Here is a 15,318-nt window from a genome sequence, read left to right as displayed (position 1 = left end):
GGTTGAAATAATGACGTGCCTGATACGTAACATTTATTTTCTTTTCCAGCTGCTTTGTTGTTTAATTTAGAATAACTGTTTTTTTAATTGCTTTTTAGAATAAAGTAATGATGATTGTTACTACTAGTTTATTATTCAGTTACAGCAAATGCTGCTGTTTCAATTTGCTAAAAAAAAAGAAGGAATAGTTCCACTTATACTGTGACTGAAAGTTCAACAAATTGAAGAGTATGCGGCGATTAAAGATGAGGCAGAATAGTTTTGTACGTGGTTCTTGTCTTGATAATGGTCACACCCTGGGTTTATTGTTCCAAAGTAAATAGGGGACTCTGAACTGTGACAGCTGGTGACATATAAATGGCTCCTGACTGCTTCATTCATGCTTCAGTTTGTATTTTTTGTTTCGTGAAAGCTTCCAGATGGTTGGATCTTTCTCACGTTCAGGATCCATCGTTGTAATTCCCTTAAGACCTAAAAACGAAACAAAGCAAAACAAATTAATTAATAATAAAACTTTATTTTGAAAGTACCAACCCAGAAGTAGACTATTGTTGAATTCATTTGGCTTTGCGGTGTTACGACTGAGGGTGCAGAGACTGCGGATAAAGTTTCGGCCGCTGCAGGAGCTCACTGCTTCACGTTTCAGCCCGGTCCGAGCGAAACCACGGACCGCAAACATTTTGTTTTACTTTTATTTCTAACACAACTGGACAGCAGATTTGCACTGCTGTGTGTCGATATTTGATCGTTTTCCTGCGCATTTGAGGAGTTAATACGTTCGTTTGAAGTGTATTCTTAATTATGCAAACTAAAGGACATGTCTGCTGTATTAAAAACCATATTAGGCACCTACGACATGCTAAATGTTGCAATACTGAGCAAAAAATATCACCATAGCAAAGGCTTATGAGACACTATGCAGCAGAATTTCAAAGCTAATATTTTCTATTTTTTATTTATACAGTTACATTTCTTTGTTTTTTAATTCTTTTTTTTTTTAAGTGTACAGCAGATATTTAGACACATTGTCTCCTTGGATGTTATTTAGATGTCAATCCTTTGTTGGAGTGTGCAGAACCGGTTATTCAGGCTTTCATGGTTTCAGATATTGAGATCATCTGAGCCCTCCGTTCCTATGAGAAAAGGGTGAGGCAAGAAACCCAGAGAAAGGAGTTTGAATGGGTGCTGTTAGCATTCACCAGTGTAAAGACTTAAAATGAGGCTTCATTTTAACAAAGACTCACAGGAGCGATGTGTTGTTTTGTGTCTCGAGTTGCTCACATTTGTGTTGAAACAGAGTAGAAAAATAATAATTAATGCATGTTATTTTTAAAGAAATATTGGTTCATTGCTCAAACTCTTCAAACGTAGGCGTTCCAGTGACAACAGGTGTATAAAGTTAAGCACCTAGCAGACTGCTTTTCCCAAGAGTCTGCACTGTTAAAAGTCATGCCATCCTTTAGTTGACATAACGTTTTTATATAAGTTACTTCCAATTAACATAATGAGTTATGTAATTTCAACTTAATTCCATGAGTTATTGGCATTTCAACTCAAGACTGTGAGTCAGTTCAATGAAACATAAATTTAAATGTGTGAACATAACTCGACAATCTGAGTTTTAAAATGGTAACCGGATCTTATAAAAACTGATCACCACTGGCAATATTAATGCGAGATCCAAATAGTGCCGGAAATTCACTCTTTATCTGATAAGGGACTAAATATGATGTAAGATTTAGTAAGACTTTATAAAGTTCTCCATCCCAGTTAGAATTGCATATTAAACGAAAAAGAGGAACACCACCTGACCAGATTAAGGACGTCGAAAGCAAAGTCGCGGATGAATACCATTTTTTCCAAGACCTGGATCAGTCCCACAGGCTGTTCAAATTTGGCGGGGCATTTTTTCTAAATACGAAGCGAGCTGGAGCCACAGCAGTAAGGTAAGCTGCATTTGTCGTTTTTTGGAAATGCCATCCATTTTTAAAATATGTTAAGAGCTAAAAGTTCGTGTCTCTGTTACATGTTTAAACACAGGATAGAAAACAACAGCTTGCTAACTGTCGCGGGCAGGAGTTAGCAGCTAGCTAAACGCAGTATGCTACTCGGTTGCGCTTATAGAACTTTTCTTAAGAGAAAATACAAGCAGCTACCACGATTTTTGTATTGTACACTTCCTCAGAAGCACATATGTGGCGCTTGGTCAAAGTTTTGCAATAACGTGCTGACTGCAGGTGAGTTGGCGGCTTCAGTAAAGGCTGTGGGTCAGTAATTAGTCTTGTTCCTTGTCAGTAATTAGCCGTGTCCTTTGTTTCATGTATCCTTACCCCACACTGCTGTTACTGATTATCTTAAATGTTAAAATACTTTTTTGTTTTGAGATTGTAGGAGATCAACCACACATCACAGAGCTCATCTCCCGATGGCCAGGTCTGTTCCATGAGAGACAGGTAATCGCACAACTGAATTAGTTCCACCAGGAGATTTAGTGATTTAAGACTGAGTTAACTGTGTCTTATTGAGACAAGTTTTTTAATCTGTCACCTCAGATTAGGGCTGAATTTACAAGAATCGTCACCAAAGACCTTCTGGAATCTTTTCTTGATGGACTTGATGGCCTGGTTCTGAGACTGCTGGAGGTCTACAAAGCAGCAGCCAAATCTGGAAAGAAGCAGCCACTCAAAGACACTTTGGACTGCCTTGCAAAAGATGTAAGGAGAACTGAAGATGGCTAGAAAAGGCATAATTTGTTGTTTTTGTTAAAATATATTCATCTTACTGAATGTCTCATCTCTTGCAGGACACAAATGACAGGAGAAGGGCTGCTGCTCTGCTTGGTTTGCCATGCTACACATCTGGCTGAAGATCCATCAACTGTCATCAGGATGTGTGATGTAAGACTAACAAATATTACAAAACTGTTTACATATTTGCCTATTTCTTTCTTGTGATCATTTAAAAAAATCATTTTGTAGCATTTGTGTGTGCAAAAACTTATTTTTAGTCCTTGTTAAGAGACATTACTTCCTGTTTACTACAGCCATGCATAACATCAAATTCTGATGTAATTACTTTGTGTATCCTGATTGATTTTGCTCTAAGCCAGTTGATGGAAACATGCCTGATTTGCATTTTCTTTTTAAATTTCTTTTGACATTTTAAAAATTTGCTGATTTAAAAAAAAAGCATTAAAATGGAAACACTGCTAGTGTTCTACATTTTTAGAATAATTTCAGTGCTTCACCATAGTGGTTTTTAATCTGCCACACAGTGTGTTCATGTGCATGAAAATACAAGTTTTGTGGATGAAAAAAGTTTGTCAAAAATGACTACCTGACAAAGTAAAGTGCTGAAAATGCTTTGAATATGGTGTATACATAAACTGGCTTTTTTTCAGGTGGTGCTTATTTTCAGTGTCTAAAGCTTCTTGATGTTGGCCTCATCCACAACAGTGGCCTGTTTCATTGCCATTATGCTCTATGCTTTAGCAAACTGGGAGTGTGTGTCAGGTTATTCACTGACTGAACAGAAGTGCATCATACAACCTCACAAGTGTCAAAACATGCAGATTGTTAATCCTCACAATAGCATAAAAACTTGCAGTATAAAGATACCAGTGTTTGAATTCTTTGCATTAATTATTTCTTCTTTTTAAGGCCCTTGCTGATTTTCTGGATGATGCCATGAAGGGGATGCAGGTTGATCTCCTGATTGCCTGTGAAGGTGGTGAACAGGGGGCCATCCCACACCAGGTCTTCAATGTGGGAGTTGTGGTGGAGGAGACCATTGTGCTTCACAACATTAAAGCTGTGACACTTGGATTTGCTACGCTTATGGGTGTCATCTACTGTGTCAATCTCAAGTATCCAGATGACATGAAGGATTCGTTTGAGTTTCTTCAGAGAGTGGTGATGAAGATCAAACCAGACCAGGCCTCAGCTCGACTACATGGTTTGAGAAACAAAATCCTGAGGTACAAACTGTAACATCTGGTATGTTTTCAGTTTTATTTTCTTACAAAAGAGTTCCTGTAAAAATTTGTTTAGTTTGTTCTACGCACTAAATGTTAATACTAATGGTTTTGCACTAAAACATTTAGCATTGTGCTGAATTTGTGGAAAAACCTCTCAGGGTTGTCCTGAGTTTTAAACACTGATTGATTATTTAGCACTTTTTGGACTGTTTTTGAAAGATGGTAGCTAGTTGTATGGACTTTGCACTGCCACTCTTGAACGTGGTTAGAATATTTTTAAAAATAATGGTCTAATTTTTATGGAGGACTGAAACTGACCAATAAATAAATGCACCAATTAAATATAAGAACTTCAACCCCTTTGTTTATAATTTACCTTCATATTTTTCCAGCTTAGTTCCTACAAACTATTTTTTTAGCACATAATATATATGTGTGTTTGTCCTTTACTTGTAGATGCATTCATGCCTTAAGTGCGTGTGTCCCCATTCCCCCAAGTCTTTTTAATTTCATTTTATTTTTACATATCTCTGTCTTGTGTTATCCCTCATTTTGCAAATAAGGTGTGCTGTCTTTCTTGGGTCAGCTCCTCCACTACTGGTCAACACACGAGAAGGAGCAGAATCCATGTGCAGATCTGTTGACCAATAGTTGAACTTACCCAAGAAGGACAGCCCCCCTTAAGATAGTCCCCACAGCCAGCTGATATTAGAAAAATGTCACTGCCCACCTTATTTATATAATAAAGCAGAAATGCTTAAGGTAAAGTAAAAACATGACATGTAAAAGCAACACCTGGAAAAAAATTTTTTGGTCGAAAAAGGATTAAAAATATTTAAGAGTGATAAATGAATCTACAAGTAAAGGGGGGGAAAATTTTTTTTAAACAATAAACTAAATTGTGCTAAAATCTATAATTTGTTGGAACCAAGGTGGAAAAATGAATATGGTCAATTAAATTTATAAAACATTAGGTAAGGTTCTTAATTGGTGCCTTTTAAGTGCATTTATTTATTGAGATGTATATAAAAAATTATTTCTGTTATTTGTCAAAAAAAATAAATTTCTGTTTTTGTTTTCGGTCCTCCAATAAATGTCAACACTTCTGCTTCTTGGACAAATGTTTTCTTTTATACTTGATTTAAGACTTGTCTCATCTGTATTTGATAGAGAAAGATAAAAATAAATGTTTGATATTTGAAATGGAAGCATATTTGGTGTAATTATTTTTAGGAAACTGAACTTGACATTATTAGTGGAGAAAGTGAACAGTATTTGGAAATGTTAGTTTACTTAAATTGCAATTTTAAGTTCATTTGCTGCCTTAAAATCTTGAGTTAACTTAACTCAGAAAGGGAATTGGTATGAATAAAGTTAGTCAGTTTAACTTTAAAATGAGAGTTGAAAGTATATAGAATTGTTTGTTACTTTAACAAAAGAAAACAAGTTTTTATGAATGGATAATGTAACTTTGCAAGTTGTTTAAACTCAGAGTATGAAGTTCATACAACACGTAGTCATTAATTAGGCAAGTGGTATAACTTAATTATTTGAGTTCAAATAGAATATGATTGTAATTTTACTTGACAAGAGTACTCACATTTTTGAGAATGCATAATGTTCTATAGTCAGTCATTTCAACTTATGGTATCATATTTAAACAATAACTTATCATGAATTGGGGGACTTTTCCAGCTTGCCATCCTAAGTTGGAAAAGTACATTATTTGAAGTTGTGTTAACTTATGTTTTTAAGGCAGCAATTGAACTCAAGTTTTTAAGTTTAACCACCCTAATAATTTTTACAGTGTGTGTAAGAATGGCTCCCCCTGAGTAGCTCAGGGAAATGGAGTGACACATAAGGCGGTTTTTTTAAATTTCTAAAAAAAAAAAATAAAAAAAAACAACTGGATATCATACGTTGGTGGGAGAGGAAGCTGTTTGGAGAGCTAATGTGCGTCAAGGCTAACAACAGCGTGTAGAGTCAGCAGTAACTCCAACACTTTGAGCAGCCTTCAGACTAGTTGGAGATCAGAGAGCGGGAAGCTTTGTGAAAGAGGCTTCCACAGCTGAGAGCAACTGTCTGGATCCGGTTCTTACACTAACTGTGATGCAAAGTGTAGCATTTATGTTTGGATTCTCGGAAGAACGTGGGAAGAAAATTTTCACCTTGATTATTTATTGAGCATTTCTTCAAAGTCAAGTGAACAGGTCTACAACATTAAAAACCTTTATGATGCTTTTAATTTTGTTTAAGCACTTTTTATGGCATCTGTGGCAAATACATTTCCAAATAGCAATTACCTTGCTGCTTTCTTTCCTTTCCAGCCTCTTTAATATTCCCATTCTTGAACTTTACACCTTGGACTCTAAGATTTGGGCAGGAAAGACAAGGAATGTATATCCAAGAGGCCAAATACATCACTGGTAAGAAGAGTTTGGCATCTGTAACATAAGACCCCAAACATTGCATCCAAGAAGTCATTTAAGAGACTCTGAAAGGATGACAAGGATGACAGCAATTAATTATACCGTGCAGCTCTAGTTGCTGCAGCGTAAAATACATGTTGGACTATCTCCCTTTCCAGTTCCAACATGACCGCACACCAGTAGACAAAGAAAGATTCAAAAGGCCATGAATGATCAGGCTCGAGACCTGACCCCAAAGTAATGGAGTTTCTTTGGGATAGATCAGAGCAGAGTCTGTAAACCATGCCATCTCATCCAGCATCAGTGCTTGACCTCCCAAATGCTTTCCTGCAAGAGTGGACCTATACACAAACTTGCACACAGACAAGGACAGTGATCCATGAAGAGCTGAAGCTGCTAAGGGTAGGCCGACTTCATATTGTATTCAATTTGTGACAAAAGGGGTGTCGTTAAAATTGTTTTTGGGAATACAGAATATGTATAAATGCGTTAAATGTTAGTCTCAGACACAACAGAAGCAAATTACATAGTTTGTGTTTGCAGGCAGCAATGTTGACGTTTATATTCAGTTTTTTTTTTTGTGAATGATTGTGAATTGTTTCAGGGGTGCTTCTTTAAAAAGAAAGAAAAAACTGATGTTTATTTGAATGTAATTTATCACAAAACACATATATTTTTAATCAGTTTCTATACAGAATACATCCAAAAACTTCCTAAATGTGTGTTAGCAAAAGAATTAAATACAAGAAAACAATTGATAGAGGAAAAAAAAACCCAAAAAGGTCAGAAGAAAGGTGACACGAGTACAGGGAAATCCTGGACGATGTACGTGTACCTGAAAAGTACCCGTCTTTCTTCTTGCAGCAGAAAAACAAAGGTTTGGCATTGCTGTCTGCCTTCTGTGAAGTTTCCCAACCTGCTAGTGATGTGACACAAATTCCTCTCCTCATTCATGTCATGAATATGCAGCAGGAGACAAACTGTCTCTGTCACCATACGAGGTGCAAATCGGAAGATGATCAGTGATTACTCCGCCAGCGTCAGCTCTCAGACGGCGTGACAAACCCGGCAAACCCAAGATAGAGCGCTGCAGGCATTTTTTTTGTGTCAACATAATTCCTAACAGTACATTCAATCAGACAGAGTATTTTTCAGCTCTCAAAGTACGAGTTTGGCTGCTTCATATGTTTTCACCTAAACATTACAAATCATCAGTAATTCAGTGCTGTTGCTGGTTTTTTATGAGGTTAGGTTAGAGAGTCTAAATTTGAGGAAATTCTCATTTTTGCAGAAGTGAAGAACACTTGTGATTTCACACTTCCTTATGGGAGTACTGAATGTGTGGAAAAACGGTATATAAATATATGGTTTACTCAGGCCCTCTTGTACAAAAAAACCCCACTAACATTTAATTGGAACATAAAAACAAAATAATAGCAAAGGTGCATAATCATGGAAGTATATGCATGATTTAATATATGGTGCTGTTTAAAACTTAAGTGAACTTCTTGTTCATTGTAGCTCCTCAATGAATGAATGAGTTTGTCTACTATTTCATTATGTGGAGCTTTTGGCACAAGCTGTAGGTCAAGCAACACATAGACATTCAGGACTACAGTGTTGTGATTCATACCTGAAGATCTTCCCAATCATACCAAACATACCAGGTCCTTGTGAACATCTGTCATGTCTCAATTTGTCTGGCTCGGTGCCATTTGAGCCGTTGGAAAAACAACCTGAAAACAATGAGAGACTAATCATCATTTATTTCTCTGGAAAAATACACAATGAGAGACTAATCATTTATTTCTCTGGAAAAATACACAATGAGAGACTAATCATCATTTATTTCTCTGGAAAAAAAGGGGAGGAAAATGTATTTTTGCAAAATGAAATAAACCAGAGCCTTAATTCAAATTTAAATTTGGATTAATACATACCATTTAAAGACCTATGGGAAGGAGGGGGCGGGGCTTGGAGTGCCATTGTGATTTTAAGATAAAAACTTAAAATCCTAAAAATATACTTGTTTTTTTATACAATTATATAAATATACTTGTTTTTTTTTGTTTGTTTTACAAAAAACTTTTGTTTTTTGTAAAACAAAGTAACAAGAAAATGTGAAACAGAACCAAGTGCACCAGATGCTCTTAAAACGTGGTGACATCGAATGTCCACAAGATGTCGCTTTGCTCTGCAGCATTTTAGCTTTAGGACTGAAGAAGAAAAGCTTTGCTCATATTCTGTTTTTAATCTCAGCTGTATGAAGGGTCAACAGTAGCTCAGATAATTCAATGAAAAAGGTGGTTAATAAATAATTATATGACAAATCAAATAAAATTGGAACTACACGAATTAAACAAATGTTTTTAGCTCCATTTTAATCAGTGCTATGTTCACTTTTTTTTGTTTTTCAGGTTTTGCTGCCAGATGTATATCAAATTACACTATGTGTGTATCAAAGATAACACAGACCTTTTGAAAAAGTGGAGAAAAAGCATTGCCAGTAGCACCATAATAAATGTCACCTTCAAGATTGCAGTACATTGTGAGCAGTTAAATTAAACTTGTTCATTCCTACGTCAAACACATACCAGACTGTAATAAATGCAGGGATAAAGACCACAGCCTTCTGTGGTTCCGATTTGTTTTACCATTCGAAACTCTAGTCTAGTAGGGATACTGCAATATATGATTAGTAAAATCTTGCAGATTAGAGGCTGAAATGAAGCAAGAAATCTGAGGGATGAACAGTCATGATGAAGAAATTGAGTATTGGATATTTTCTTTGTTAAATTTCTTGTAATATCCACAACTGAAAGTTTTTAGTGATCCTGTTGGATTATTGGCTTTACAGTGCCTTGCTAAAGTCTTTCTTTAAGGTTTTTACATGTTGTTACAAAAGTGCTAACTTTAGTGTTTTCCTTAAAAGTATCCATGCTAAGCCAACACAAAGTAGTTGGCTTAGAGACCGTGAAATGAAAATTTAGGGTTTAAATGAGTTACCAAATGACACCGCTTTACTGCAACTTGTACTTGTACTGCTACACCAGATTCTTTGAATGACAGATTCTGTGACTTCAGAGGGAGTGAAATAAAAATGGTTGCATATTTTGATAGCTAAATGTTCAGGCAGTAATTTGGGAAATTTGGAAGTATAAAAAAAAGTATTGACCTAGAACATCACAAGATGAATCCAAATACTGACAAGCCAAATGATAGCCAGTAACAGTTTAAACATGCGACCCAGATTTCTTTTTTAGAAAACAGTGATTTGAATATGCAACATTCTGCATTTACACCCACTTCTTAAGTCAGTGGTAAGTAAACTGTCAAGAACAAATACTTCATCTTCTATTTTGGTCACATTTTCTGATAACAGCTTTTAAAATGTGACCAGCTGTGTTCAGTTCAGTGGCTTAACAACGCCCTCTGGAGACTCCATGCAGAAAACACAACGGATTCTACACCGGGACTGCCAGGAATGAGATGGATAATTATTCAAAACTTTGTATTCATTTGGTTATGTTGCGCAGCTGGAAGATTTTTTTTTTTTTTTTTTGCGTTCAGTGATTTATAAACCAACAACAGTATTTCAAAAATATATTCTCTGATCTACTGGGAGAGAGAAAGAGAGTGAAAGGACTTTAGAACTGAGGTGATGTACTCTATCTTCCTGATTTTAGTCAGAACACAGGTCGCAGCAGTCTGGATCATCTGCAGTCTGATTGACAGCTGCAGATAAAGATGTACAAGATAAAGATAACTGTAAAGATAAAGATAAACAAGTGGCTGAGTTTCTCTAGACCTTGCTGGGACATTAGTTTTTTAATCCTGTTAATGTTCTTCAGGTGATAGAAGACTGACTTTGTAACCATCTTTATGTGGCTCTGATGGTTTAGGTCAGAGTCCATTACTAAACTCAGATTTCAAGCCTAATCTCTAGTTTCTAGCTGTAATAACCAAAGCTGTGTGCTAGAACGCTTAAGTCCAAAGATAATAACTTCAGTTGTGTTTTTGTTCAGCTGGAGAAAGTTATGGCACATCCACAAATGTATCTGTTCTAAGCATCTGTTCAGTGCTTTGGGTTTGGAGTCACCTGGTGACATTGCAATGTAGAGCTGCGTATCATCTGCGTAGTTATGTTGGCTAATATAATTTCCTGTAATCACCGGAGCAAGTGGGAGCACACATATATTGAATAAGAGAGGCCCTAGGATTGAACCTTGGGGTATGCCACATGTGACTGGTTTACTCTGATCACCGGTGTTTTTAATAATTAAAGTGCTGAGTAAAGTCACCCTAAGTGGTCATGTGGTTAAATAACGACTGCTGTTCATATTGTTGACCTCTTGTCTTACTCCACTGAAGGAAACGTGTGAGAAGCAAACATCCCTGTGGATCGACCTGCTGCTGTTTGGCAGAAGATGGGCGTTGCCTGTCAAATCAAACACCGATCTCTTTCCCTGTCACGCCTCCAGAATAAAAACACTACTTCCTCTCAAGCAAACTTGGGAAATTCTCCATTAGGGAGGGTCCCAACCGTGGGCTCTCACATCCTCTGTTTTTATTGGTTGAATCGTTTGTCAGTCAGCTACATCCCAAGTGACGTCAGCAGCAGCAGTAGCGCCACACCGGGGCTGTGGAGTGGGTGACGAGGAGCGACCAGAATCACCAGGAAAAATTAAAAGGAGCGATAAAATGCACGGACAATAATTGTCAGTAATCTATTTTCACATCTTGAGGCTGTTCCGTCACCGAGATCCCCGAAGAGAGCTTAAGGTTAAGGCCATGACGGCTGTCTGCCATTCCAGGCTGTGTGGTTTTTAGGGATGGCTTCCTTGGCTAGCCTACCCAGCTAACAGTTAGCCTCACTGGGTCCCAGTGTGGAAGAGATAGCAGCAACAGCTCTGCGCTCATACTCTCATTTTGACTATTCCCGGGCTTGTTGTTCTCCGAGGACCATGAGACAGTGATCCAAGCTGTCTGGATGGACAGTTTGACGGCGATTAATTATCACAGCTTGGGCGTTTCTTCCAGGGTAGGTTTTTCTGGGCGGCTAGGCTCGCACTCGGCCAGGCGACCAGGAGAAGGGATTGTACAGATGTGGCCGTGGCAGCCTGTTGTGTCCCACCGTCTCTGGGCCTGAAGTTGGTAGTTTTTTTTTCATATATACATATGTTTTTCATCAAGGAAAATTGCTAAAAGTGTCTATAAAATAATTAACATTTGCGAATTTATTTAGTCGTTTAGCACGCCAGCATCTAGCTAGTTTTCCAGCCTAGCTTCTAAGTTAACGCATCCAAACTAAAACCAGCTCAATTTGAGGAGTGCATCAAATTAAAATGTGTTGATTGCACGTCTGGAGCCATCTAATATGGACATGTTGCACTGCAGATTTTTTGTAAACCTCTCATTGTCTAAGTAGTTTTTTCTATTCTATTCTCTTTTTTTTTTTTTTACCGAGCACAAGCTGTCAAATATTGAACCTTTGACGGCAATTTTTATTTTATTTTTTTTACATCAGCAAAGGAGGCCAGATTCAGCACAAAGCAGCAAGACTGTCACCAACTTTAAAGTGGACTCCTGCACTCTGATACTCTCGGCAGTGGTGTAGCCCGGCGCTCCTTGTCAGACGGACTTTTCCCCCCCAGCTCATGCGGTGATGACTTTGGAGCCCATGATGGCTTGTTGCCTGAGCGAGGAGGCGAAGGAGTCCAAGCGAATCAACGCTGAGATCGAGAAGCAACTCCGGCGAGATAAGAGAGACGCACGAAGGGAGCTGAAGCTGCTGCTCTTAGGTAGGTCTGCATGATCACACAAGTGATTGTTTTTATGTTCGTCTCTTTTTTTTTTTTTAATTGTTGTAAAGATTGCTCAATTTGACCCCGGTGCACTCACAGCCAAAACTGTTGGACGTAATTGTACGGTGCAGGTCGCACATGCAAAACACTGAAACCACAATTGCTCAAGCCACATTACTCAGGCCACCACAGGATTTGTTTGGGATGTGATATGCAAAAATCTAAAATCACACACGGTTCAGAGAGTGGTTCCTGCAGGACAATGAGTGGAAACAAGAACTAAGCTCAGAGCTGTAGGATCAGATACACAGGATCAGACTCAGTGATGACTCTCCTCACAAAGACCCCTAAAAAGTCTGAAAATAGACGAAACCTTTATTGTGGAGGCAAAACCTCACACTGAAAAAGATAGAAAAATCCAACCTTTTTGGTTTCACTGCAGCTTTGTAGTGAAAAAAAAAGAACATTAACAGTAAGATTGAATCACCAGAGCAACATGTGTTGCTAACCATATCAATTTCTATATAATATACATAAAATGAACTGCTTTTTAAGTTTTTTGCTTACTTTAAATTGAAGTTTCTAGGATATTTTTAATTAAGTAGACTGTTGCTTCTCAGGGTACTTTTAAAAACAGAATTGGTAAAAAAAAACAAACAATTTCAAAGTTTTCCAGATTTTTCCAGATCTACATTTGTTTCCTAAAGATATAACTATGAGATGGATGAAAGATGGATGAACATGCCGCCTAAGTCAGATATGGGTACAAGGCAAGCATAACTTGCTTAATTTTTCTGCATTTAAAGTCCGAATAATATTTAATAAAAAACAAGAATTGACTCGTGTTCATCTGGTCGTCCCATTGTGAGGATGGTAAGGGAGGTAAACGACTCTACAAATGCCTTTTGGAGATCTGCAGCAAAGAGTTGCTTCATGAAATCACAAAGCCAATTTCAAGTATCTTTTAAAATTATTACCAATTACCAATAATTGTTGCCAATAATTGTTGAGAGCTCTGTGTATAAGTAATAACAAAAGAAACTATTTTTTTATGTATAGTTTCTTTTCCCACTAACGACTTAGTCTTACCTGAGACTGTCTTTACGAGCTGTAATAAAACGCTTCAGGTTTTGGTTTCCTTTTCCTTTTACATTTCTAAACAAATTCTTACTATTGTGATGAACCTGTAAACAGTAGTAGAGTAACGGAGTACGGTAACTCTAATTTGCCTCTTTTGTAAAGTGTACACAAAACATTTAGACCCTATAATCTCGACAAATGAAAAGTAAAATTAACAACGTACTCCATTTGATGAGTTTATGTTTTATTAGCCTACTTTAGCATTACCATACATTTATGTGTGTGTAAAACAAGAGAGCAAGAGTTGGCTTCTAATTAAGTCTGCTAGAAAGGAGGCAGCTCTCTCTGGGTGTCTGGCCTTGGTACGGCATTCATTCAGGTGGTCTGCTTTGGGAAATGACTGCTGCCCTAGGAGCTGGCTGATTTCTAAATGAAACTGGAGTAATAAAACCTTTGTGCGCTGATGTAATTGCGGTGATAAAAGTTGCTTGGCCCAGGTTTAGCCCAGGATTCAGGTCTGCGTCTCTGCAAAACTGGCAAAGACTCAGGATCATGTTAAAGGATACCCAACTCTGGTTTGTTGTCACAGGTTACTGAATACACACTTCCTGCTTGTAAGGATGCTCACTTTCATGCGAGTCAACAGTCAACACAAGCAAGCATAGCAACTTGTAATGGTAAATGTTTCCTTGTTTGATGTCCTTGTATTTATTTGTGCCGTAGTGTCACTAAGTTGGACCGTTTACCCAATTATTAAATGAATTAAGAACCATCAGTGTTTCCAAAATAATAATGCAGAATCTTGATATTTGCTGTAGGTGTCTCTCTTAGGAGGGTGTAATTTACCGGTCTGAACACACCGACTACACTTGTGTAGCTCTTTTCTTGCCATACTGGATACTCGATACTCGATACTCGAGGCACTATTACCTCACAGCCACATTCACACACTCAGTTCTGATAAATCTGTGGCTTCATACTAAACTGATGGTAAACTTGCTGCCCAGGGTTGGATCAACATGTGGGGGAGGCCTGAATTGAACTGACAGCCTTCCAATTGCAAGACTTGCTATTTCAAAAATGTGAATGAGTCACCTTATAAAGTTGGCAGACAGTCCATGTTTTCGCTTGAATTGTCTCTAAATTTTCTTTTTTGTTGTTGTTGTTCTAGATCAGGGGTGTCAAACTCAATTTCACCGAGGGCCACTTCAGCATATTGGCCACCCTCAACAGGCCACATTGATGATACAAATCAGGAGTGCCCAGCTGCAGTCCTTCAGACTGCAACTTTTAGATGCATCCCTGCTAAAACACACCCCAGACAAAAGGTTGACTTCCCTCATCAGCAGCAACTCAGTTCTGTAGAGGCTTAAAATGAGTCAGTCAGGTGTGTTAGAGAAGGAATGCATCTAAACTTGCAGATGGTAGCTCTGGAAAACTAGACTTGGGCACCCCCAGCATAAATGTATGAAAATACAATGTTAAAAATAAATTAAACGCCTCATATTGTTAAATAACGCTTTGGAGCGTTATTTAAATAATAAATAATTGTTGAAATGACCATTTCAACCAAGGGTCATTCAAAACCTTTGGTTGAAATGGCGCGTTAAATTCAAGTCTCCATTACAGACCAGAGAAAACTAAAGAGAATGCAACATTGTGTTAATCCATTTGAGGAGCCGGCAGTTTATCTTGAGGAAATAAATGGCGACGCTGAAGTTAATTAGACTGTAACATGCGCAGTCCGCTGCTCAACCAGTGCGGACGCGGCTACGCCGCTGCAAAGAATTAGAAACCGCTGTAACTCATCCAGCGGCTTTAACAAATGGAGCCTTCTGGGTGCACGTTACCCAGGAGAGCGGCGTTCCGGAGGAGCGCTGCAGACGTAACATCTGTCCGTTTCAGAGAAGCGAAACCACGCAAAAAAAAAAAAATCCTGGTAAAAGCTCACACCGGACCGCGCGGGGTAAAACACTCACAGAGTTCAGTTGATCTGTTTGGATCAAACAGATCCAACTGACTGATGAAT

The 15,318-nt window shown here is 37.9% G+C and overlaps 1 protein-coding gene across 5 annotated transcripts in view; it reads left to right on the top strand.

The window, feature by feature from the left end:
* Positions 1-10,974: 10,974 nt before the first annotated feature.
* The window catches only part of LOC106903351 (guanine nucleotide-binding protein G(q) subunit alpha-like), a 50,221-nt gene continuing 45,877 nt past the window's right edge, over positions 10,975-15,318 (top strand). The window contains exons 1-2 of one of the 5 annotated variants that reach the window (XM_088004966.1): positions 10,975-11,446; positions 11,933-12,206. In XM_088004966.1, the coding sequence (XP_087861092.1) occupies positions 12,071-12,206 (136 nt within the window). In that variant the 5' untranslated portion in view covers positions 10,975-11,446; positions 11,933-12,070. Of the gene's footprint in view, positions 12,207-15,318 lie in introns of all 5 variants that reach the window. The other 4 variants (XM_088004965.1, XM_088004964.1, XM_088004963.1 and 1 more) reach the window with 4 other exon arrangements.

Source organism: Poecilia mexicana, unplaced genomic scaffold, assembly GCF_051168715.1.
Source record: "Poecilia mexicana isolate PSO_F unplaced genomic scaffold, ASM5116871v1 scaffold_4, whole genome shotgun sequence".
NCBI classification, from domain to species: domain Eukaryota; kingdom Metazoa; phylum Chordata; class Actinopteri; order Cyprinodontiformes; family Poeciliidae; genus Poecilia; species Poecilia mexicana.
Note: the sequence above shows the minus strand (reverse complement) of the source record. Positions and strands in the feature narration are given on the sequence as shown.